The sequence below is a fragment of the Coregonus lavaretus genome, assembly GCF_964263955.1.
Source record: "Coregonus lavaretus genome assembly, chromosome: 5".
NCBI lineage: Eukaryota > Metazoa > Chordata > Actinopteri > Salmoniformes > Salmonidae > Coregonus > Coregonus lavaretus.
This window is the reverse complement of record NC_139992.1, coordinates 64484140-64511323: the sequence shown is the minus strand read 5'-3', so window position 1 is coordinate 64511323 and position 27184 is coordinate 64484140. Positions and strand designations below refer to the sequence as shown.

Below are 27184 nucleotides of genomic sequence, written 5' to 3'. Positions count from 1 at the left end.
TTGCAGTACATTTAAAATGAGGGAATGTGTGGTACTGGTCAGTCTAAGAGTAACAAATGTGGTATTAGCAAAGTGGGGGTGCATCCTGATTCTGCACTTGCACACTCCCATCATGGATTTAACAATGCTGGAAATGCCCTCCAACCAATGCTTACACCAATCCAAAGCTTTTATATCGATGACGGGGAGTGTGCAAGCGCACACTTGGGAAATTGGGACGCAGACTTGGTATCTGACAAGATGCAATTTTCCTTCTTTCCAGTAGATGGCATAGGTAGACAAGAACAGTTGCAGTCATTCCTAAAGGACACTCACTCCCAACAAATATAGACTGCTCGTCTCAAGCAAAACAAACTGAATCTGCATAGTGTTTGGCACTGTTCTGTATTATAGAAAATAAACGTGATAAAACTGCCAGACTCTCCCCTTTTGCTGCAAATTGAATCACTGTAGACGGGTGCCAGTCTGTTTAGTCCAAACAAAAACAACTAGACAAGATATCAAAACCTCTCCAAATCCTCCATTAAAATAGTTTCACTTTGATTATCATTAAATAAACAAGCAACTTTTGTTTTGTCACCGACAGCAGATGGCTTAGAAGGACATGCAACAGTCTCCTTTAAAAATGCAACAGTCTCGTTTCCAAATGCAACAGTCTCGTTTTGGATGAACTCAGCCCAAGTCAGCATTGTAGCTGAGGAATGGACTTAACGTCGATGTGCTCCCTTATTCCTTCCTTCATCATTATCCTGTTTTGATTGAGACAGCCAGGGGAAAGGAATTAGATAATTTTTTACCCAAAGGCAGAGCTGGAGACTAGAAACTGTGCTCACTGAAACTGTTCACTGAAAAGGAGTCATGTAATGAATATTCTACACAACAAGGGCCTTAGTTCACCCTATTAAAGCAACATTTACTGTACAGACTTGTCACAGTCTGTACAGTAAACTTAGGGTGTGTCTCAAATGGCACCCTATTTTCTATACAGTGCCTTACTTTTAACCAGGGCCCATAGGGCTCTGGTCAAAAGTAGTGTACTTTATAGGGAATAGGGTGCAATTTGGGATGTATCCTAAGTACTTACTGTTGACACTGAGGGTCCAAGTAGAAGACACCTTCCCAGTGCTTGTGGTCATGGTGCATCCATAAGTCCCACTGTCCCTCTTCTGGACGTTGGTCAGAGTGACGATGTGTGTGTTGCCGTCCTGCTGGAAGGTCAGGCCTGCTCTGGGTCTCAAAGGGAGGCCATCTTTAACCCAGCTCAGGCCAGGCACAGGAGAACCTGAGACTGGAAGAACACATCAACAGTCAATCTAATGGGTTAAATATGCAACAATAAAGTAGCTATTAGCGAACATTGTCCAAATGGCCTATTCAAGTTTGGTCAAAAACATCTAAAGTTGGGAATGTGTTGGGAAGGTCTTGTACTATTTTCTCTGATTAAATATATAATTTATATCAAAAAACATCTGAAACATGGCATCGCAAGATGTTTTGAATCACCTTGGCATTTGAATATGACTTGGGTCCCCTCCGTAGCATCCTGGCTCTGAGGTACAGAGTCAAATTTGGGTTGAGCTCCTGCAGTCACTGCTGCCCTCTCTGACCTGCTCTCTCTGGCCTGCCTTCTGGTCTCTCTGGTGGGCTCTGGAGATGGGTCTGGGACTCCCTTTGGGGGGGTCTTCACAGTATCTCTTGTATCCCTCTCAGGGGCTCTGCTTTGGGGGGGTGGGCTGGTCCTTGCAGCCCCTTGGCCTCTCAGGTGGTGCTGCCGGGTGGTGGTGGAGCTGGCAACCTTGAGGGGAGAGACGCCAGGCTGTCTGGGGGCCTTGTCTGGCAGGTCCGCAGGAGGCTTGGGAGAAGTCACGACGGTGGTCTTGGGAGATTCTGCGCTGGTCTTCCATGCTGGAGTTTTGGTCTCTATGCTGTCTTTGGTCTCCCTGGTGAGAGCAGTGAGTCTGGTCTCAGCCCTGTCTCCTGTCTTGGTAGGTGATCGTTTGTCTGCGAGCAGGCCGTTACTTGTGGGCTTGACTTCAGGTGAGTCAGTTGTCTTTGGGACAGGTGCTACCAGAGCAGATGGACCTAGGCTGTAGTGGTAGTAACACGTGACATTGTCAAAAGATTGAATACCTCACTGTGAAGAAATTGTGGAAATATTTTGTAGAAATGTATCCAACTCACGAAAATGCTTACTCATGTAAACACACAGTTAGTAATATCACTATACAGGGTACTGTATGAGATACATACTCACATGCCCGGCTCACTGCCTGAACCTAAAAAGGAAAGGATACACACTGAATTTCCCCTCTCAAATACGAATCAACATTTACGAAATATAACTCTGTATTCAGAACTGGCATTGCTGATGATTTACTGTGATGTTAAACGGCACCCTATTCCCCATTTAGTGGGCCCAAGTCAAAAGAAGTGCACTACAAAATGGATTTTTGGGACACTGCCTGTGGGTTGACGGCTGATGGCTGAATAACAGGCTGTGTGATTGGCTGCAGTGTCCTACCCTGAACGATCAGCTCTGCTGTAGCCGTGGCCTTCCCAGCACTGTTGGCCACAGAGCAGGTGTACATTCCTGCATCGTCCACACACACATCTCGGATCTCCAGAAAGTGGATTCCAGACTTTTCATACATGTTGAAGTGGGGAGAAGCATGGAGCTCTTCATCTCCCTGTGACAACCATCCATCACAGAGAAAAAGAGAGAGTAGAAAAAAAGGGAGATAGAGCAAGAGAGAGAGATGGAAGTCAGAGATTCACAAATGAAGAATCACCATCCTCCATCTTTGAAAGACAGAATACGTCTTCCCTATTCCATCTAGAGTTGCAAAATTCCAGTTACTTTCCCTAAATTCTCAGGTTTCTATAATACTGGTCGGATTTCATGCTTATTCCCTACGAATTCAAAGATTATTACAACTGGGATTTCTGGAAAACTTTGGAATTTGGGGAAAGTTACTGAAGTTGCCAAACTTTCTCTGTTCCATCTCACTTTGAGCCAGGTAACCAAGGGCTGTGGACGTCCTGTGATTTTGGCCAAGAATTTGCCAGTCTGTCCCATTCGGACAAAGATACGTGAGGGCTTTGTCACAAACTTGGGGGGGCTCACCCCCCAGATACTGGGCCTGCTCTCCACTGCTGGAACTCCAAACCGACCGCTGGAGTCAGAGAAAACACAATGACTCATTACCTTAGCATCCAAAGATGTGTCTGCTCAAGAACATCACTTGAACAAACAAATTACATTTGAATAATGACTTAATATAGCAATATGACTGACTGGCTATATTTAACACCAACATAAAACATATCTACATTATTCTAAATATAAAAATACAAGATTAAAATGATCATGGAACATCAAAGATTCCGGTTTTACAGATGAAACAGGATAGGAAGGTTGATTTAAAAAAGAGAAATCATACCACCATGTGGAAAGAAGGACTGTGTCCCAAACGGCACCATATTCCTTATATAATGCCCTACTATTGACCAGGGCCCATAGGGCTTTGGTCAAAAGTACCGCACTTTGTAGGGAATAGAGTGCCATTTGGGACACAACCAAATACATCTTACCCCGTTCTACTGGAGGAGGGGAGGCTGTATTTATTCCCTGTGTTCCCTGAGAGATAGAAAACATGTCTCAGATAATTTATAAAAAACAAAGTATGCGTCTCAAATGGCACCCTATTCCCTATGTAGTGCCCAGGGCCCTGGCCCAAAGTAGTGCACTATGTAGGGAATAGGGTGCCATTGGAGAGACAGCCATAGAATATATCGCTGGTGCAATTCCAGCACCACGAAATGTAAATGAATGTGCACTGTGCAGTGTTGCAGAATGCTTCATATCTCAGTCCAATGCCTTGTAAAATATGTTTGTACTGCTACTTGTTACAGAGGGCATGCTCCATATGTTAATGTTTAGTGAGCCCGAGGTGCCTAAATAGCTGTTTATGATCTTGGAAAGCTGAACAAATGTGGAGGATGTCCGAATGTTTACATACTTCTCCCTGGAAAGCAGTAGGCGCCAGCCCCCCTCTATCATTCATAATGTAACCTAAGTATCTGCAGTGTAACTATCAGAAATGGAAAGGCACAGCTGGCATGTATACACCAAGGAATTAGAAAATCAAAGTGTGCGGCAGGTAGCTTAGTGGTTAAGAGCGTTGTGCCAGTAACCGAAAAGGTCGCTGGTTCTAATCCCTGAGCCGACTAGGTGAAAAATCTGTCGATGTGCCCTTGAACAAGGCACTTAACCCTAATTGCTCCTGTAAGTCACTCTGGATAAGAGCGTCTGCTAAATGACTAAAATGTAAAAATGTAAATGCTAACACCACTTATGCTAACAGAAAGGAACAATTCCATGTGGACAGTATAAATCCCAAATGGCCCCCTATTCCCCATTTACTGCACTTCTTTTGACCAGGGTCTATGGGGCTCTGGTCAAAAGTAGTGAACTATATAGGGAATAGGGGGCCATTTGGGACGAAGCCTCTGTTGACTTTGTATCGGTTACTCTAATGAGTTCCTTCTGAACAGTGAATTAGAAAAGGACATTATCTGCAATAAGTCAAAACAAAGTGGTCCTTTTGAAGATTATCCATATTCAACCTTATTCCTATCATTACATTGAGTTAAAACATAACTTGGGCACAGTATAAAAGCCCATGTATAATAATGTATTAAAGGACGTCTTATATGTTATGGAGTAGAATAAATGTGCTGGTGTTTAAAATACTTGCCGCAGTCTTGGTTTAATTTCACATGAGGTATTGAGGCCGTGCATTTCTCAGGGTTACTTAGAAGTCTGCTTTCTTATGCTACATTTTAAATGAGCTACAAAGCAAAGCCAGTGGACCCTGCCCAAACATTTGTCAACAGACCATTCCATTATCTATCTGGTTGGCTGATGGAGAGGGTAAGGTTGTGTCCCAAACGGCAGCCTAGGGCGCCATTTGGAACACAAATTTAGGAGCTGCTGTACCTTCTACAGTGATCTCCACTGTGACCTGGCGACTTCCGGCATCGTTGACTGCCTCACATGTGTAACGCCCTGCATCCTCCTCCTGGACACCATGGACCACCAGGCTGAAGGTTCCACGGCTACTTTGTTCCATGGCGAAGCGCTCTCCAGCTATCACTACTTTCCCATTCCTGGACCACGTGACCTGGGGCTCAGGGTGTCCTCTGACCTGGGAATAGATAGATGTGTTTCAGTGGATTTTAACTATACAAAACATAATAGGGCATCAGTTGTTAATGGTCATGGTTGAAACAAATCCTAACGGTGTGCTTCTCATAAACATAACGGTTTCCATAAGAAATGACTGTTTTTTTAATGAGCAGGTCCGAATTTTAGGCCACTGACTGACACCAACTCCGTGACAATCCCCATGCCTAGTATGTGTTCACATCCACCATTTTCATTTATCTTCTCAATACAATTGGAGTCAGAGCACAGGAACTCCCTGGGTGTGTGAAACTGACTGAATCTGTGGCCCATAGACTAATTAAACTTAATTAGACGTAAAAACAAATGGACACAGTAAACAATAGGATATTTACAAAAATACTAATGATAAACATTGATATCAACAATTAGCAAGTGAACTGGAAAGCTACTGATTACCCTCAGTGTTTCCTACTTCCCAGAATACAAAAAATACATTCCTACCACAAGTAGCCTGTTTAATTATCCCGGTCTTCTCTTTTCCAACGAAACCTAATTTCCCCAACTTCCTCCCTTTCCTCAGTGCATATTGTATTACTCAAGTTCTTAGTCCTTTCTGACGTTTCCATTCTCTCACTGCTTTTTTCTACATGGCCCAGGTCAGTAGCCATCACTAATAACACCACAAGAAGAGTGGAGTACAGGTGCTGAAAGGGCACATGATATAGCAGAGATGAACAGGTACAGAAGCTGTGTGAAACACTGCTCACATTCCCCATCTATCTGGAGGAGCTTCCCACCTTTCTCTGATTCATTTCAGTTCTAGTCGACTTCCCTAAATTGCTCTACAGCTTCTTTTCTCTGAAGTCTTTGAGGCATCACAAATCTGCAGGCAGAGACCACAGCTAATAAGGACAGCGGATGGGCCATCTCTTTCTCTCTCACTCTGTGTTTCCACTGGTGGCATGCCAACCATGCTCCCCTTGAACCCCTGAGACTTTGTAAAATATTGTATTTCGGAGGAGAACCTTGGTAAACCCAAACATGCAGAAATATTACATTCTGCAAACCAATACAAGCCCTTGCACATTCAACTGGCTTTGAATTAACAGCAAAACAAAATAAACTATAATTGTTAACCACTGCAGCTGGTATGCATTTCAGATTGAACATACAAATTAATATGGCTCGACAGCTAGTACACAATAGATTGATTCCATATGGAACCCAAAAGTCATAGGCGACGTAGAAAAGCGTGAAAGTCCAGCTTCTCTCTGTAATCGACCACTCACATTCCAGTCTGTCAAACTAGCCTCTCAGTTTCAGTCAAATATTACATCTGCTTTACCCGGTCCTCCTCAGGCTTGGCCAAAAATAGCAGTATTAGGTTTAAAGTCGTTATTAAATCAAACAGACACTGGCATTTCCTTGAAAACTCAGCTGCATGACGCTCAGTGCCACATAAATTTCAAGCAGACTTCAGACTTCTCGTTCCTAAAACATTGTGGTCAAGCTCTCGGCCTCAAACATCCCAAATGAGTGTTGAGTATAGCAGAAACAATGGGTTGTTTACACACCGAGTCAAGTTTCTACAAACCAGAAAACAGACACAAGTACCATTTACGGCATCAAAACAAAGGTTGTGACAGGACTATGGATCAATGCACTGGCAGCGAGGAGAGGCCTGACTGCTGATCCACCCTGGACATAAAACCTAGTTTCTGAAGAGCATCAAAATACCCAAGAATGGAAGAAGAAGACAAGTATACAGGGAGAGAGGCATATGAGGAACAAAGCGAGGAATATTCTCTCTAGTCACGCTACTGGCACCCAATGTATCACCACATCAAGAGTACTACTTGCCATAACAAGGCTAATACTTCTGGGATAAAAGCGGCCTTTACAACGAAATCCCCTCATAATGAAGAGAGGAAAATGATCAAAGGGAAGCTAAAGTTTATTTTAATCATGTAAGCAGAGCGATTTCCACTGCCACCGTTTCCATGTGAAGCAACTATAAAAAGGACAATTTGATCCCTTGTGTCTTTAGACAAGTCGCTGCTCCAAATCAATAAATGTACCTGATGTTTTCTTATGTGCATCTCAAATGACACCTTATTTCCTATTTAATCCACTAATTTTGACCAAAGTCCTAGTAAAAAGTAGAGCAATATATAGGAAATAGGGTTCCATTTGGGACGAAGCCCTTGTCTTTTTCATTCCCAAAGAAATAGACCTATGGTTTATTTTCCCCAGTAATTCTAAGGTCTTGTACAGATAATTACTTTTCAACTTTGTATTCTGGAAGACACCTGCAGTGGATTACAGCTGGAGTTGGCCTTTCACAGAGACTCTAGAATAATTGTCTGGCTAATGCTCAATGGACGTACATCAGAACCTATGAATGTATTCCCACCTGCATCATAGCATACATCACACAAAGTTGTGATCGCTACCGCTGGATGGGGTCAGAATAGGTTAGTGTCCCAAATGGCAGACTTTTCCCGTTATAGTGCACTACTTTTCACTACTTTTGACCAGGGCCCATAGGTCTCTGTTCTAAAGAAATAACACTGGAAATGGCGCCGGAGGAGATGGCTGCCGTTTTATGGCCTCCTAACCAATTGTGCTATTGTGTGTGTTTATTCACGTATTTGTAACTTATTTTGTACATCATGTTTCTGCCACCGAAAAGAGCTTCTGGATATCAGGACAGCGATTAATCACCTCATACTGGACAAAGTTTTTTTCTTTATACAGTCGGAAGTGAAGAAATTTCTTCAGACACCCGACAAGGCCCAAATCCCCGTCATTCGCATGAAAAAGAGATGGAGATATCCGGGACATAGGTCGGGGTGCCTTGTAAGAATGCGACGGCAAGTCGGTAATCTGCCTCTACCATCAGTCCTATTAGCCAACGTACAATCATTGGATAACAAAATAGACGACCTAAGAACAAGGATATCCTACCAACGGGACAGTAAAAACTGTAAAATCTTATGTTTCACCGAGTCGTGGCTGATTGGCGACATGGATCACATACAGCTGGCGGGATATACGCTACATCAGCAAGATAGAACAGCTGCCTCCGGTAAGACAAGGAGTGGCGGTCTGTGTATATTTGTAAACAACAGCTGGTGCACAAAATCTAATATTAAGGAAGTCTCAAGGTTTTGCTCGCCTGAGGTAGAGTACACCATGATAAGCTGTAGACCACACTATTTACCAAGAGAGTTTTCATTTATATTTTTCGTATCTGTCTATTTACCACCACAAACCGATGCTGGCACTAAGACCGCACTCAATGAGCTGTATAAGGCCATAAGCAAACAGGAAAACGCTCATCCAGAGGTGGCGCTCCTAGTGGCCGGGGACTTTAATGCAGGGAAACTTAAATTGCACGTTGACTCTGTACCGGTACCCCCTGTATATAGCCTCGCTACTGTTATTTTACTGCTGCTCTTTAACTATTTTTATTTTTTACTTATCTATTTTTTACTTAACACTTTTTTATTAAAACTGCATTGTTGGTTAAGGGCTTGTAAGTAAGCATTTCACTGTAAGGTCTACACCTGTTGTATTTGGCGCATGTGACAAATGAAATTTGATTCGATTTATAGGGAATAGGGTGCAATTTGAGATGCATCCCTGTTATGTCTTAACTCAGACAGAAAAACAAACTGATAACTCCACATTTGATGATGTTGAGTGATTCATAAGTTGATTCTCACAGTGCTGTGAAAAGCCACTATCCACATGATGGTGAGAATCCAACATGATTTAGGGACAAGATGTTAATGTTTAATCCTGAGCTAACATTCCATTGGAGGGGAAACAATGAAGACTGCTGTTTCACCATTCAAACAACCTGATGTCTTCATCTCATCAACATTGTATTTTTCCTGGCTTCGCAGCCACTGTCAAGCCAGAATGCCAAAAGGCTGCTATGAATTACACATGCAAAAGACAATAATCATCAGTATTTAACTACCGTTCCTAACAATGGCCAGTGGATGGATGAGACCACTCTCTGCGGAAAAAGGCCTTCAAAAGAAGTAGCCAATATGGACAATGTACGCCATTAAAACCAATGTAACATTTGAATGAAACCAGCAGCAGAAGAAATATGGCCGCTTCTCTAACTGGTCAGAGGAGTGAGCTGAGCGGTGAGTCAGGGTGGAGACGTGTAGGAGTAGCCTAGAAGTGGTCCACATCTGCTTTCAATAGGCGAGCAGTTTCAACCACCATCAGGTTTCTGGCAGCATACCTTTCACAGCGTTCACATGGAGCCTCCCTCGCATGCTGTTCCCCCTATATTTTCCTACTGGCTCGTAATTATGTAATACTAGAATTCTTTAGGAGAATGAGTTCTACCCTTGGCAGGCCATTAAAAGGACTGGGAGGCTGGGGAGAGAGGCGCTACATGGACACGTGGCATGTCAGACGCCTGCCTCCATGCTGGTGGACATTCCTTGTCTTCAGAGGAGCATCCCCTCACTAAGAACATGGCCCTGGAGCATGACAACAACAGTGCCTGCCGGGAAGAAAAAGGCCACTTACTGTCACTGTCAGGCAGCATGACTGGTTTGAGATGGACAACTGCACTGTCAACCGTAGAATATAGACAATTACAACTACAGTACTTTTTCACTGCCAAAGCACACATGACATTTTTATTTATTTATATAGGTTTCAGGAGAGTCTGTAATTATGCCATATTAATAGTATTGCAACACCGCCCAATTACTTATTGTCCGCATCCCAAATGGCACCATATATATATACCACACTGAACAAAAGTATAAAACGCAACATGCAACATAAAAAATAAAAATAATAATTGGGGCATGGATCACAAAACCAGTCAGTATCTGGTGTGACCACCATTTGCCTCATGCAGCGCAACATCTCCTTCGCATAGAGTTGATCAGGCTGTTGATTGTGGCTAGTGGAATGTTGTCCCACTCCTCTTCAATGGCTGTGCGAAGTTGCTGGATATTGGCAGAAACTGGAACACGCGGTCGTACATGTCGATCCAGAGCATCCCAAACATGCTCAATGGATGACATGTCTGGTGAGTATGCAGGCCATGGAAGAACAAGGAAATGTTCAGCTTCCAGGAATTGTGTACAGAACCTTGCGACATGGGACCCTTCATGATCATGCTGAAACATGAGGTGATGGCGGCGAATGAATGGCACGACAATTGGCCTCAGGATCTCGTCACGGTATCGCTGTGCATTCAAATTGCCATTGATAAAATTAAATTGTGTTCGCTGTCCGTAGCTTATGCATGCCCATAACATAACCCCACCGCCACCATGGGGCGCTCGGTTCACAACGTTGACATCAGCAAACCGCTCGCCCACACGTATGCAATCTTCCCAGTACAGTTGAAACTGGGATTCATCCGTGAAGAGCACACTTCTCCAGCGTGCCAGTGGCCATCGAAGGTGAGCATTTGCCCACTGAAGTCAGTTATGACGCCAAACTGCAGTCAGTTCAAGACCCTGGTGAGGACGATGAGCACGCAGATGAGCTTCCCTGTGACGGTTTCTGACAGTTTGTGCAGAAACTCTTCAGTTGTACAAACCCACAGTTGTCCGGGTGGCTGTTCTCAGACAATCCCGCAGGTGAAGAAGTCGGATGTGGAGGTCCTGGGCTGGTGTGGTTACATGTGGTCTGCGGTTGTGAGGCCGGTTGGACGTACTGCCAAATTCTAAAAAATGACGTTGGAAGCAGCCATTGGTAGAGAAATGAACATTACATTCTCTGGCAACAGCTCTGGTGGAGATTCCTGCAGTCAGCATTGTGGCATTGTAATGTGTGACAGAAGTGCACATTTTAGAGTGGCCTTTCACTGTCCCCAGCACAAGGTGTTCAGTATACATTGCATTTGGAAAGTATTCAGACCCCACATTTTGTTACGTTACAGCCTCATTCTAAAATTGATGAAATAGTTTTTTTTTCCCCTCATCAATCTACACACAATCCCCCATAATGACAAAGCAAAAACTGGTTTTTAGAAATTTTTGCAAATGTATAAAAAAAAACAAAGAATTAAATATCATATTTACATAAAAATTCAGACCCTTTTACTCAGTACTTTGTTGAAGCACCTTAGGCAGTGATTACAGCCTCAAGTTTTCTTGGGTATGACGCTACAAGCTTGGCACACCTGTATTTGGGGAGTTTCTTCCATTCCTCTATGCAGATCCTCTCAAGCTCTGTCAGGTTGGATGGGGAGGGTCGCTGCACAGCTATTTTCAGGTCTCTCCAGAGATGTTAGATCGGGTTCAAGTCCGGGCTCTGGCTGGGCCACTCAAGGACATTCAGAGACTTGTCCCGAAGCCACTCCTGCGTTATCTTGGCTGTGTGCTTAGGGTCATTGTCCTGTTGGAAGGTGAACATTTGCCCCAGCCTGAGTGCTCTGGAGCAGGTTTTCATCAAGGATCTCTATGTACTTTGCTCCATTAATCTTTCCCTTGATCCTGACTAGTCTCCCAGTCCCTGCCATTGAAAAACATCCCCACAGCATGATGCTGCCACCACCATGCTTCACCGTAGGGATGGTACCAGGTTTTATTCAGACGTTTCTCATGGTCTGAGAGTCCTTTAGGTGCCTTTTGGCAAACCCCAAGCGGGCTGTCATAAAGGCCAGCTCTAGGAAGAGTCTTGGTGGTTCTAAACTTATTCCACTTAAGAATGATGGAGGCCACTGTGTTCTTGGGGACCTTCAATGTGGCAGAAATGTTTTGGTACCCTTCCCCAGATCTGTGCCGACACAATTCTGTCTCGGAGCTCTACGGACAATTCCTTCGACCAAAGCGTAGTTTGCATTGTTTAAGGCGTATATCAGTAAAGACAGTCTCTTCCAGGGTAATACGATACACCATCTCTCTATATTCAGCCAGGGGGCAGAATAACCATGTCTAAACCAATTTAGGATGGGGCGAAATGCTAGCGAAATGCTAGTGCCTGGAAATACATTTTAAAGTTTGGTACGGATAGTCCTCCTACGTCTTTCCCTCTTTGTAAGTTTGTACATTTTATCCGGGATGGCTTATCTTGCCATTTACATTTTTTAAACTTCACTATCAATGTTATGCCACTAGCCAGAAGGGGGAACCATGGGAAGCATTGAACTACAGAAATTCAGCTGTGGCAATATATTCATTTTAACAATGGATATTCTGCCGGTTAAAGCAACTGGGATGTTAGTCGGATTACATTGATTTGAGTGTTCTGTTAAAGTTTCTGGCAATGGTTTTATCTAAGGAATTAAATGTATCTACTCCCAAATATCTAAAATGGGAAAAAATTGGGAATCCATAAGTAGAGATGGAGTCCTCCATTGGGATCTTAAGAGGCAGTAGTAGGGCTGATTCATTTTATAATTTGAGATGGCGCTGAATTTATCTATGATCTTCAATGCGATTGAGATACATTGTCTAGATCAGGGGTGCCCAGACTTTAGTTACATAGGATCTACTTTTTCCACCCTCTTGCTACAGTGAGGGAAAAAAGTATTTGATCCCCTGCTGATTTTGTACGTTTGCCCACTGACAAAGAAATGATCAGTCTATAATTTTAATGGTAGGTTTATTTGAACAGTGAGACACAGAATAACAACAAAAAAATCCAGAAAAACGCATTTCAAAAATGTTATAAATTGATTTGCATTTTAATGAGGGAAATAAGTATTTGACCCCCTCTCAATCAGAAAGATTTCTTGCTCCCAGGTGTCTTTTATACAGGTAACGAGCTGAGATTAGGAGCACACTCTTAAAGGGAGTGCTCCTAATCTCAGCTTGTTACCTGTATAAAAGACACCTGTCCACAGAAGCAATCAATCAGATTCCAAACTCTCCACCATGGCCAAGACCAAAGAGCTCTCCATGGATGTCAGGGACAAGATTGTAGACCTACACAAGGCTGGAATGGGCTACAAGACCATCGCCAAGCAGCTTGGTGAGAAGGTGACAATAGTTGGTGCGATTATTCGCAAAATGGAAGAAACACAAAAAGAACTGTCAATCTCCCTCGGCAATGATCATGAGAACGGTGAGGACTCAGCCCAGAACTACACGGGAGGATCTTGTCAATGATCTCAAGGCAGCTGGGACCATAGTCACCAAGGAAACAATTGGTAACACACTACGCCGTGAAGGACTGAAACCCTGCAGCGTCCGCAAGGTCCCCCTGCTCAAGAAAGCACATACAGTGGGGAAAAAAAGTATTTAGTCAGCCACCAATTGTGCAAGTTCTCCCACTTAAAAGATGAGAGAGGCCTGTAATTTTCATCATAGGTACACGTCAACTATGACGTTCAGAAAATCACATTGTAGGATTTTTAATGAATTTATTTGGAAATTATGGTGGAAAATAAGTATTTGGTCAATAACAAAAGTTTCTCAATACTTTGTTATATACCCTTTGTTGGCAATGACACAGGTCAAACGTTTTCTGTAAGTCTTCACAAGGTTTTCACACACTGTTGCTGGTATTTTGGCCCATTCCTCTATGCAGATCTCCTCTAGAGCAGTGATGTTTTGGGGCTGTCGCTGGGCAACACGGACTTTCAACTCCCTCCAAAGATTTTCTATGGGGTTGAGATCTGGAGACTGGCTAGGCCACTCCAGGACCTTGAAATGCTTCTTACGAAGCCACTCCTTCGTTGCCCGGGCGGTGTGTTTGGGATCATTGTCATGCTGAAAGACCCAGCCACGTTTCATCTTCAATGCCCTTGCTGATGGAAGGAGGTTTTCACTCAAAATCTCACGATACATGGCCCCATTCATTCTTTCCTTTACACGGATCAGTCGTCCTGGTCCCTTTACAGAAAAACAGCCCCAAAGCATGATGTTTCCACCCCCATGCTTCACAGTAGGTATGGTGTTCTTTGGATGCAACTCAGCATTCGTTGTCCTCCAAACACGACGAGTTGAGTTTTTACCAAAAGTTATATTTTGGTTTCATCTGACCATATGACATTCTCCCAATCCTCTTCTGGATCATCCAAATGCCATCTAGCAAACTTCAGACGGGCCTGGACATGTACTGGCTTAAGCAGGGGGACACGTCTGGCACTGCAGGATTTGAGTCCCTGGCGGCGTAGTGTGTTACTGATGGTAGGCTTTGTTACTTTGGTCCCAGCTCTCTGCAGGTCATTCACTAGGTCCCCCCGTGTGGTTCTGGGATTTTTGCTCACCGTTCTTGTGATCATTTTGACCCCACGGGGTGAGATCTTGCGTGGAGCCCCAGATCGAGGGAGATTATCAGTGGTCTTGTATGTCTTCCATTTCCTAATAATTTGTCCCACAGTTGATTTCTTCAAACCAAGCTGCTTACATATTGCAGATTCAGTCTTCCCAGCCTGGTGCAGGTCTACAATTTTGTTTCTGGTGTCCTTTGACAGCTCTTTGGTCTTGGCCATAGTGGAGTTTGGAGTGTGACTGTTTGAGGTTGTGGACAGGTGTCTTTTATACTGATAACAAGTTCAAACAGGTGCCATTAATACAGGTAACGAGTGGAGGACAGAGGAGCCTCTTATAGAAGAAGTTACAGGTCTGTGAGAGCCAGAAATCTTGCTTGTTTGTAGGTGACCAAATACTTATTTTTCACCATAATTTGCAAATAAATTCATAAAAAATCCTACAATGTGATTTTCTGGAAAAAAAATTCTCAATTTGTCTGTCATAGTTGACGTGTACCTATGATGAAAATTACAGGCCTCTCTCATCTTTTTAAGTGGGAGAACTTGCACAATTGGTGGCTGACTAAATACTTTTTTCCCCACTGTATACAGGCCAGTCTGAAGTTTGTCAATGAACATCTGAATGATTCAGAGGAGAACTGGGTGAAAGTGTTGTGGTCAGATGAGACCAAAATGGAGCTCTTTGGCATCAACTCAACTCGCCGTGTTTGGAGGAGGAGGAATGCTGCCTATGACCCCAAGAACACCATCCCCACCGTCAAACATGGAGGTGGAAACATTATGCTTTGGGGGTGTTTTTCTGCTAAGGGGACAGGACAACTTCACCGTATCAAAGGGACGATGGACGGGGCCATGTACCGTCAAATCTTGAGTGAGAACCTCCTTCCCTCAGCCAGGGCATTGAAAATGGGTCGTGGATGGGTATTCCAGCATGACAATGACCCAAAACACACAGCCAGGGCAACAAAGAAGTGGCTCAAGAAGAAGCACATTAAGGTCTGGTCCTCTGTAGCTCAGCTGGTAGAGCACGGCGCTTGTAACGCCAAGGTAGTGGGTTCGATCCCCGGGACCACCCATACACAAAAAATAATAATAATAATGTATGCACGCATGACTGAGTCGCTTTGGATAAAAGCGTCTGCTAAATGGCATATTTTTTTAATTAATTTTTTTAAGTTCCTGGAGTGGCCTAGCCAGTCTCCAGACCTTAATCCCATAGAAAATCTGTGGAGGGAGCTGAAGGTTCGAGTTGCCAAACGTCAGGCTCGAAACCTTAATGACTTGGAGAAGATCTGCAAAGAGGAGTGGGACAAAATCCCTCCTGAGATGTGTGCAAACCTGGTGGCCAACTACAAGAAACATCTGTCCTCTGTGATTGCCAACAAGGGTTTTGCCACCAAGTACTAAGTCATGTTTTGCAGAGGGGTCAAATACTTATTTCCCTCATTAAAATGCAAATCAATTCATTACATTTTTGACATGCGTTTTTCTGGATTATTTTTTTTGTTATTCTGTCTCTCACTGTTCAAATAAACCTACCATTAAAATTATAGACTGATCATGTCTTTGTCAGTGGGCAAACGTACAAAATCAGCAGGGGATCAAATACTTTTTTCCCCTCACTGTATCACCATTCTAGTCTATCAAAAGCTTTTACTGCATCGAGAGATAAAACGACCCAAGGAGCTATTGTTTCTAATGAAGCATTTCAGATTTGTAATAGTCGGAGATTATCCGATGATGAATGTTTTTTAACAAACCCGCCTTGGTCCGTGTGTCTCAAGTCTCGAGACTGGACGAAAACTTTTTGGAAAAAAGTTTAACATCCGTGTTTATCAAAGATGGGGGGTGATTGTGAGAACACTTGGTGGCATTCTGACCTTTTTTTTATAGAAGCAAAATTTGTGCTGTATTCACATCTCCCCCAAATGAACCTTTGTGAACGGCTGTATTAATCATTTCGAGCAATAGTGGACCTAACTGATTCCAAAATGTTAATAGACCTCAGGAGGAAAAACTGTCCCATCCAGGTGATTTGCCTTTATTCATGCTATCCCATTCCCTTTTGAGTTCATTGAGAGAGATTTGGGCTCCCAGCGAGGTGGCGTCCTCTGTTGAGATAAGAGGAGTTCTAACCATTTCAAAGACCAGAGCCAAAGGATGTGAGGGGACAGCGAGGTGTGCTGCTGACGCTTCAGCTTTTAGCTGCAATGTTTTTTAAAAATCCTAAACTATCGTCATTGCACTATGAAGGGAATATGGCACACATATATTTACACATCAATCTTCTCCAACTTTGATCTGGTAGTAGAGCATTTGTTATTTTTCATTGAATATCAATAGAGTACTAGAGAGCAGAGTGGATTAGTGCAGACAGAGTAAAGTAGACAACACAAACATACCTGTCCAATGAAACCTAGAATAGACTGTAGCTCCCCAGGGCCAAGGCCAGAGACAAATAGTAATTACAACCCTAACTCTTTCCAGAAGCTACAGGATAATCTGCATTGGGATAAAACACTGGAGTCCCAAATAGCACTGCCGATGTTGCAGGTTTTCCTACTTACAAAGCATGTAGAGGTCTGTAATTTTTATCATAGGTACACTTCAACTGTGAGAGACGGAATCTAAAACAAAAATCCAGAAAATCACTTTGCATGATTTTTAAGTAATTAATTTGCATTTTTTTGCATGACATAAGTATTTGATGCATCAGAAAAGCAGAACTTAATATTTGGTACAGAAACCTTTGTTTGCAATTACAGAGATCATACGTTTCCTGTAGGTCTTGACCCGGTTTGCACACACTGTAGCAGGGATTTTGGCCCACTCCTCCATACAGACCTTCTCCAGATCCTTCAGGTTTCGGGGCTGTCGCTGGGCAATACAGACTTTCAGCTCCCTCCAAAGATTTTCTATTGGGTTCAGGTCTGGAGACTGGCTAGGCCACTCCAGGACCTTGAGATGCTTCTTACAGAGCCACTCCTTAGTTGCCCTGGCTGTGTGTTTTGGGTCGTTGTCATGCTGGAAGACCCAGCCACGACCCGTCTTCAATGCTCTTACTGAGGGAAGGAGGTTGTTGGCCAAGATCTCGCGATACATGGCCCCATCCATCCTCCCCTCAATACGGTGCAGTCATCCTGTCCCCTTTGCAGAAAAGCATCCCCAAATAATGATGTTTCCACCTCCATGCTTCATGGTTGGGATGGTGTTCTTGGGGTTGTACTCGTCCTTCTTCTTCCTCCAAACACGGCGAGTGGAGTTTAGACCAAAAAGCTCTATTTTTGTCTCATCAGACCACATTACCTTCTCCCATTCCACCTCTGGATCATCCAGATGGTCAATGGCAAACTTCGGACGCGCCTGGACATGCGCTGGCTTGAGCAGGGGGACCTTGCGTGCGCTGCAGGATTTTAATCCATGACGGCGTAGTGTGTTACTAATGGTTTTCTTTGAGACTGTGGTCCCAGCTCTCTTCAGGTCATTGACCAGGTCCTGCCGTTTAGTTCTGGGCTGATCCCTCACCTTCCTCATGATCATTGATGCCCCACGAGGTGAGATCTTGCATGGAGCCCCAGACCGAGGGTGATTGACCGTCATCATGAACTTCTTCCATTTTCTAATAATTGCGCCAACAGTTGTTGCCTTCTCACCAAGCTGCTTGCCTATTGTCCTGTAGCCCATCCCAGCCTTGTGCAGGTCTACAATTTTATCCCTGATGTCCTTACACAGCTCTCTGGTCTTGGCCATTGTGGAGAGGTTGGAGTCTGTTTGATTGAGTGTGTGGACAGGTGTCTTTTATACAGGTAACGAGTTCAAACAGGTGCAGTTAATACAGTTAATGAGTGGAGATCAGGAGGGCTTCTTAAAGAAAAACTAACAGGTCTGTGAGAGCCGGAATTCATACTGGTTTGTAGGTGATCAAATACTTATGTCATGCAATAAAATACAAATTAATTACTTAAAAATCATACAATGTGATTTTCTGGATTTTTGTTTTAGATTCCGTCTCTCACAGTTGAAGTGTACCTATGATAAAAATTACAGACCTCTACATGCTTTGTAAGTAGGAAAACCTGCAAAATCGGCAGTGTATCAAATACTTGTTCTCCCCACTGTATGGCATCTACAGAAGATCAGTATCTGACCCCACAAATATAATTATTTAGTGCCAGAGGAGCTACAACATGCATCGTTCTGATAAAAGAGAAGTCAAGTTTCCACTACGTAACACAGTACATTTGAAAAAGCTTCAATCCAGACATGCAAACGTCTGCGTCCCAAATGGCACCCTATTCCATATATAGTGCACTCCGTTTGACCAGAGCCCTATGGGTCCTGGTCAAAAGCAGTGGAATATACAGGGAATAGGGTGCCATTTGGGACGCAGACATAAGGAGAGGTGATGGATCTTGCCTTCAGTAGTGATGAATGCTACCTGGGAGAGCAACAGAACAAAGTAACAATCTCCCTGACACATGACTTCCTCCTGGATGCAGATAACCATCTGTGTATGTGATACCCTTGTTTAAAGGTCGGAGGTGGTCTGTAAATCATAGGTGGTGGGTTCCCATTTCAATCTAACAGAGTGTGTGTGTGTAGCATTTGGCTGGCAGATGTCTGAGGTGTTCCATTCCATTGATAGTAAAGAACCTAAAGTCTTAAGGTTAGTGCTGAACATATCTTCATCCACACACTATTTTAAAAATAATTTCAAAATTCCTTCACCAAGATGCTCTCACTGCACACAAACATGCTTTAGCTCGATCACAGTTTGAGGTACCACTGTACAACTCCACATAATGTAATAATGAAATTCTGCGTTGTTTCAGCTCATCCAAGCAGAAGAGGAGCTGACTGTGTTCTGCTCCAGCGGCTCTGAAAAAAACAATACCTCAGGAAGCTGAACGTCACAAGACTAAGATATTTTAATCCCTATCAAGAAGCATTCCATATAGCTACTCTGTCTCAGCACCTTACCTGGGTTCAAATACTATTTGAATTATTTCATATAATTTGAGCGTTTGGTCTAGCCTGCCTGGAGTGACAGATGGGCAGGGTTTACAGTTTTGGGACTATTTTATTGGCCCATTAACCCAGGCAAGCTCAATCAAGCACAAATAAAGGATTTGAAATGATTCTGAATAGTATTTCAACCCAGGTCTGCTCAGCACTGGACAGTCAGGCTGTACAAAATCAGACACTGCAATGCTGGCTCTCTCTTCCTCTGCTAACAAGCATCTCACCCTCATCACAACCGACCAATCACAAAGGATAAAGAAGTGATGCGTAAGGCGAGGCTAGACTGTCCTCATAACAAAAATACACATCCATCAAACCATCTCAATTTGGTTGAGGTCGGGGGATTGTGGAGGCCAGGTCATCTGATGCAGCACTCCATCACTCTCCTTCTTGGTAAAATAGCCCTTACACAGCCCGGAGGTGTGTTGGGTCATTGTCCTGTTGAAAAGCAAATTATAGTCCCACTAAGCCCAAACCAGATGGGATGGCGTGTCGCTGCAGAATGCTGTGGTAGCCATGCTTGTTAAGTGTGCCTTGAATTCTAAATAAATCACAGACAGTGTCACCAGCAAAGCACCCCCCACACCGCAACACCTCCTCGTCTATGCTTTACGGTGGGAATTACACATGCGGACATCATCCGTTCACCCAAAAACAAAAAATGGAACAAAAAATCTCAAATCTGGACTCCAAAAGGACAATTTCCACCGGTCTAATGTCCATTGCTCGTGTTTTTTTTTTTTTATTTTTATTTTTTTTTTTTTTAATATTCCCCTTTATTACTTTTCAACCCCACCATCCTTTCCCTACTTGGAGTAAATTAGTGAACAACAACGCCCAGGCCTCTACTTCCGGTCTATACTTACTATCTACACCTTATGGACAGAGTTAATTTTACAATAATTCTATATATATATATATATATATTTATTTATTTTTTTGCTCCTGAACTTCTTCTACTCTCAACCTCTCCGATCATTTTCATGATGTCCATCCGGTTTGCTTCTAAATGTCATATCTTTCTAACTGTGCTCTTTCCCAAAAGCTCCCAACATACAACCTATATACTTATTATGGACACAGTATGCTTACATTATTAGCTATCTTTGTTATTATTTGTTGTTATTTGTTATTAGTCCCATCCTTCAACTCTATTCAATACCTCCCATCTATCTCTTAACCCCATCCATATAGGATTTCTATTTGCCATATATATTTCAACCGTACTGTGATGTTTTACAAAAGTTCTGAACCTTTCTATTCTCATTGCTTCTACAGATTGTGAATTAAAAATAAATATTTTTGCTAAAAGTATTATTATATTATTGATTGATTGACTATGACTTTTCAGATCACCCAGTAATGCTATCTGCAAGGTTAGTTCCAGGTAAATATTGCAATCCTTTAGCCATTCCTGGACCTGTGTCCAAAAACAAGCTACAAATGGACAGAACCAAAACAAATGATCTAATGATTCTATCTCTTCACAGCAAAATCTGCAGAGCTGGGAAGATTGTATCCCCCATATAAATAACATTCTATTGGTAGCAAGAATTTTATATAATAATTTAAATTGAAAGATTCTAATTTTTGAATCCGGTGTCGTTTTGCGTGTCAGTTCATAAACACTATGCCATGGGATCGGTACGTCAAAGATCTCTTCCCAACTTGCTCGTGTTTCTTGGCCCAAGCAAGTCTCTTCTTATTGTTGGTGTCCTTTAGTAGTGGTTTCTTTGCAGCAATTCGACCATGAAGGCCTGATTCACACAGTCTCCTCTGAACAGTTGATGTTGAGATGTGTCTGTTACTTGAACTCTGTGAAGCATTTATTTGGGCTGCAATTTCTGAGGCTGGAAAACTAATGAACTTATCCTCTGCAGCAGAAGTAACTCTGTGTCTTCCATTCCTGTGGCGCTCCTCATGAGAGCAAGTTTCATCATAGCGCTTGATGGTTTTTGCGACTGCACTTGAAGAAATGTTCAAAGTTCTTGAAATGTTCTGTATTGACTGACCTTCATGTCTTAAAGTAATGATGGACTGTCGTTTCTCTTTGCTTATTTGAGCTGTTCTTGTCATAATATGGACTTGGTATTTTACCAAATAGGGCTAGCTTCTGTATACCCCCCCTACCTTGTCACAACACAACTGATTGGCTCAAACGCATTAAGGAAATACATTCTACAAATTAACTTTTAAGAAGGCACATTGAAATGCATTCCAGGTGACTACCTCATGAAGCTGGTTGAGAGAATGTCAAGAGTGTGCAAAGCTGTCATCAAGGCAAAGGGTGGCTATTTGAAGAATCTCAAATATAAAATATATTTTGATTTGTTTAACACTTTTTTGGTTAATTCATGACTCCATGTGTTATTTCATAGTTTTGATGTCTTCACTATTATTCTACAATGTAGAAAATAGTAGAAATAAAGAAAAACCCTTGAATGAGTAGGTGTCCTAAAACTTTTGACCGGTAGTGTATACTGTTTTTATTTTTTTGCTCAGAAGACTTGGGGTCCACCATACACATGGTTTTGGCCCGCGGGCCGCCAGTTGGGGAACCCTACTTTACTGTATCATTTCATAAAGAGGATGCAATTCGGATTTTTACCATGAGTCCCAGAAATTACTCCAATGCTTTACATCAGACTCAAAGCAGAGACAGAGAAGCTGAATGAAAACCATGTGTATGGTGGAGGTGAACTCCAAGTGGCAGGAGCCTGCTTTCTGTAACACTACAGTCTCATTAGTCACACATCCTTTCCAATCTAAGAGAGATCCCACACACTGCATTGCCATAACACTGCCTTCATGTCGTTAAAACCGAACCATGGATTACAGTTTCTCCTGGCCCATAGACTACTTTCAGGGTGAGGAACCATATAACATGAAGTTGTACAATTCTGAATTTCTAATTCAAAGCATTAGCATTTGAAGACAGCAGTAAGGTAAACAAAACCAAACATTGATTGCAGCCATACCTTATCCATTGCCTGCTTACATTGGTTTACTTACAATGTCATTTTTTTATGTGTGAACTATCCCTTTTACATGGAAGGCAGTGGGGAGACTTGACAGGAACTGAGATCGGGGCATCTGAGGAGCAGAGCCGACCCTCTGGGGGTTGTCAAAACATGACAAGGGGACATGATGAAAGGGTTCCAAACACAGAGCAAAGCCACTGTAGATAGTCTATCTAGCTTGACTGACTGGCCATGTTGACATGTGCAGTGGACAGCGTAACATTTAAATCATGCATTTTGGGGGGGTAACAAATCAAGGCTACAAAACAAATGACCTACACTCTTGAGATATAGTTACGAATTAAAATGTATTGGAGAAATGCATTGCGGTCCTGTGTATAGTTCGGCACTTGCACTTCCAGGATAGTGGGTTCGATTCGCACTGGGGCCACCCATTATGAACATTTATGCTCGCATGACTAAGATGCTTTGGATAAAAGCGTTTGCTAAATGGCATAAATTATATTATTCTTCCTGACTAGCATTTCACCCATGATAAACCTCTAACTTAATCCCGATCAACACTCTTATCTAATTTTTTTAATGTATTTTTAAAAGCCTACGAATCTGTTTGGATAACTTCAAAACATTTTTGGGCAAAGACTTCTTTGCTAGGATAACAAGTCACCATGCATTAATCATATGGAAAATGGAAATTGAAGCAGTCTTCGCCAAAAGGACCTTTGCGATAAATCAAGACTTGACAGTCCTCTCTGTCAGCCTCAAGTATTGTTGGGATAAGCATTCTCAAACAGCTGTTTAGTTTTTTTGTTTTTTGCAAAGCCTGGTTGCTCACCCATGACCATATTGAGTGAGCTGATAAGCGGAGACTGATGCCCTATCCCAAATCAAACCCTAAACCCTATGCACTTGTGAAGATATGAAAGGCTATGACAGGTGTTAGTAATATGGGAATATGTCCACCTTGCCCCTCTTATAGGCTAGGTGGAGGTTTCACCATATTACTTATCTCCATAGGGCGTAGGGGTCGATTTGGGATTGGTCCCAAGTCCAAACAGACAGTGATGCCCAGAGAGGGATGCCAAGGAGAGCACAGTGAACAGCACAGTAGGAGTCTTGCTAACAGGAGGTGTGGGGTCAACACAAGGCCTTGACCCAAGGGCAACAAAGTCCACTTCAGCACCTCTACTCTAAACACAACGCAACATGCACAGCTCACGCACACTCGGGTGGGTTGAAAATAAACGGATATAATGACATTTTGGTCCATTCACAATTCGATCCCTACTCCTCCTTATGGCCCTAATCCTTCAATGTTTGCAGATATGGTGGAAGCCTTACCACTACACTGGTTATACCTATTCAGAAATGCTAACATCAAGGAGATAGGCTCAGTTGGTAGAGCATGGCGCTTGCAACGCCAGGGTTGTGGGTTCGATTCCCACGGGGGGCCAGTATGAAGAAAAAAAAATTATGCACTCACTAACTGTAAGTCGCTCTGGATAAGAGCATCTGCTAAATGACTAAAATGTAAAATGTAAGGGGAAGGGATATAGGGAGCGATTTGGGACAGGCATTTTGAGAGAGAGATTCCTACCTTCCCATCAAGGCGTGCTGTCCCTCCTGGGCTGACCCGGGCATTGCGGGGTGGGAGAGTAAAGGTTGGAGACTCCTGTCTTGGAGAACCTCGGCCTAATGTCAAGCTGGTCTTGGAGATCCGCGTTGTAGTCACAAGCTGCACATCCCCCATATTTCTGTAAAGGATAGAATTACTTTTTTGTAAATTGTTTTGATAATGCACTTCACTTTTATAGGGTGTATCCCCAATGGCACTATACCATATGTAGTGCAGTACTTTTGATCAGGGCCCATAGGGGATTATAAAGGGAATAGGGACAGAGGCTGTTGGGCTTCACATATTACATATATCAATTCGATTTGAAGTGAATCATGTCTTTATATACACCTTTCTCTTGAATCCAATCCATCAACCATCTGGGGTGTATTTATTACGTATCGCAACCAAACGGAAGCAAACAGAGCCAACGGAACGAGCCAACGGAACGAAATGGGAAGGGACCTACCTGAATTTGTCCAATAGAAACGCTTGTTTTCATTGCAAAATGTTATCCGTTTGGAGTAAACTGTTTCTGTTGCAAATGAACAAAATGCTTTGCAACAGAATCTGTATAATGAATACACCCCTGGTCTCCTGCCAAATCAGTAGACCGTATCAACCATAAAAACAATAGATAAAAAGGGTCAACCATTGATTCACAATCACACAATCATTCGTTTTGCAGTTTTTAGCTTGTTATTCTTATACACCTAAGCTTAGCTTTGGCAAGCCATAACTTAGCTGTAGAAGTAGTTAAGGAAATATTAGAAAATAACTGCAAATTCCCTTTCCTGACGATTTGGGGGAAATACCTCCCATGTTTATTTTTCAGCACAGGCTTGAGGCTTGTACAGAAACGGCATTCTCAGACACCTTTTCAGCCCCCGACCACATTTCTGTGATAATTTGACTTTTGACTAAGAGCAAATAAGCAACCAAGAAAAAGAAGCAACAAAAATGCTCCCTGTAGGCTATAATCACAATATTTGACTACTCAAAGTTTTCTGGATCACAGTACGTGCTCAATCTAGCTCTAGCTGGCCAACATTTGCATCCCTGTGTATCTAATCTAATGAATTAGAACAGCTAAATAAGGATAACACCCACATACTGTACATACAAAGATACAGTCAGTCCGACAGATGCCCTGGTCAATGTATATCCCATGTGTGGAATGTGTTAATCACCACCACGGTCTCAATAGAGGAGTTGGGAACACCAAGGAGGGACAAGTACAAGTGATTTTATCCTGCCTGTTTTGAGACGTTAGATGCCTAATGCTGGTATAAACACTGGGCCCTCAGTATGCAGCCATATGGAGCTGCAGCCGGTGCCCACTGAGGATGAACGTGAGAGGGGCACGGGGTAGAAAAACATGCATGTTTCCTCCCTGAGATGCCAGAAAGGCCTGTTGGACTACTCTCTAGCTCAATAACAAGTGTACTGGTGGTGCTGGTGTTAAGCGAAAGGATTTGAGAATTCACAACCACCGGTTCCATTGGGAAAAAGGAAAGGCAGTCACACCTTTGAGCAGAGATAGAAAGCTCAAGCCGCATTCAGTGTAATTAAACTGCTTCAAAAAACTTTGCAAAAGACTATTGTACCATATGGTTCAATAGCAGTGGCATTCAAACATCAAACAAAAATTTGAGCTTAGCCTTTATTTGAATTGAATGCAATTCATATCCCAAATCCACACAAGGCTGCGTAACATCACATGGGATTAATAATGTCAATACAGCTGTGCATTTGATGTGGCATGTCATAAAGCCCTCTTGGTCTTTCAGTGTTGTGGACAAAAGTAGTGCACTGTATAGGGAATAGGGTGCCATTTGGGACGCAACCTTTGCCATTGGGTTATTAACCTCACAGACGTAGCATGAGACCGGTAATAGCATATGATACATTCAAAACATGACATTGACATTGACATGCCCTGCCAGCAAACAAAAGCATCACAAGAAGGTGAAGCATTTAGCTTGAGCTCAGCGCAAACCTGTTAGTCACCTTAAATATTAAATGAATCTAACAAAAGAAGCTTGGTTGGCGCCAACGTCAATGCAGTCTACCTACAAAATGTGCTAATGTATTATTACCGTGTGTATCTGTAAGTATACTGAACAAAAATATAAACGCAACATGTAATGTGTCGGTTCCATGTTTCATGAGCTGAAATAAAATATCCCAGAAATGTTCCATACTCACAAAAAGCTTACAGTTGAAGTCGGAAGTTTACATACACTTAGGTTGGAGTCATTAAAACTAGTTTTTCAACCGCTCCACACATTTCTTATTAACAAACTATAGTTTTGGCAAGTCGGTTAGGACATCTACTTTGTGGCATCATTTGAGTCAATAGGAGGTGTACCTGTGGATGTATTTCAAGGCCTACCTTCAAACTCAGTGCCTCTTTGCTTGACATCATGGGAAATCAGCCAAGACCTCAGAAAATAAATGGTAGACCTCCCCAAGTCTTGTTCATCCTTGGGAGCAATTTCCAAACGCCTGAAGGTACCACGTTCATCTGTACAAACAATAGTACGCAAGTATAAACACCATGGGACCACGCAGCCGTCATACCGCTCAGGAAGGAGACGCGTTCTGTCTCCTAGAGATGAACATACTTTGGTGCGAAATGTGCAAATCAATCCGAGAACAACAGCAAAGGACCTTGTGAAGATGCTGGAGGAAACAGGTACAAAATTATCTATATCCACAGTAAAACAAGTCCTATATCGACATAACCTGAAAGGCCGCTCAGCAAGGAAGAAGCCACTGCTCCAAAACCGCCATAAAAAAAGTCTGATTACGGTTTGCAACCGCACATGGGGACAAAGATCGTACTTTTTGGAGAAATGTCCTCTGGTCTGATGAAACCAAAATATAACTGTTTGGCCATAATGACCATCGTTATGTTTGGAGGAAAAAGGGGGTACTTGCAAGCCGAAGAACACCATCCCAACCGTGGGCTTATGGTATGGGCAGGCATAAGCTACGGACAATAAACACAATTGCATTTTATCGATAGCAATGTGAATGCAAAGAAACACTGTGACGAGATCCTGAGGCCCATTGTGAGGCCCATTTTTTTGTAAGTTATCTTTGACCAACAGATGCATATCTGTATTCCCAGTCATGTGAAATCCATAGATTAGGGCCTA

At 42.8% G+C, this 27184-nt stretch overlaps 1 protein-coding gene across 1 annotated transcript in view; it reads right to left on the bottom strand.

Annotated features, from left to right (window-relative positions):
• The window catches only part of LOC311130165 (myosin light chain kinase, smooth muscle-like), a gene marked incomplete at its 3' end in the record, with an annotated part of 108323 nt that overhangs the window by 66375 nt on the left and 14764 nt on the right, over positions 1-27184 (bottom strand). Inside the window, exons 2-9 of the mRNA XM_084162859.1 lie at positions 24003-24159; positions 5000-5207; positions 3592-3637; positions 3008-3173; positions 2522-2687; positions 2255-2276; positions 1504-2087; positions 1085-1288 (exon numbers count right to left, since the gene is read on the bottom strand). Of these exons, the coding sequence (XP_084018985.1) occupies positions 1085-1288; positions 1504-2087; positions 2255-2276; positions 2522-2687; positions 3008-3173; positions 3592-3637; positions 5000-5207; positions 24003-24155 (1549 nt within the window). The 5' untranslated portion in view covers positions 24156-24159. The remainder of the gene's footprint in view (positions 1-1084; positions 1289-1503; positions 2088-2254; positions 2277-2521; positions 2688-3007; positions 3174-3591; positions 3638-4999; positions 5208-24002; positions 24160-27184) is intronic.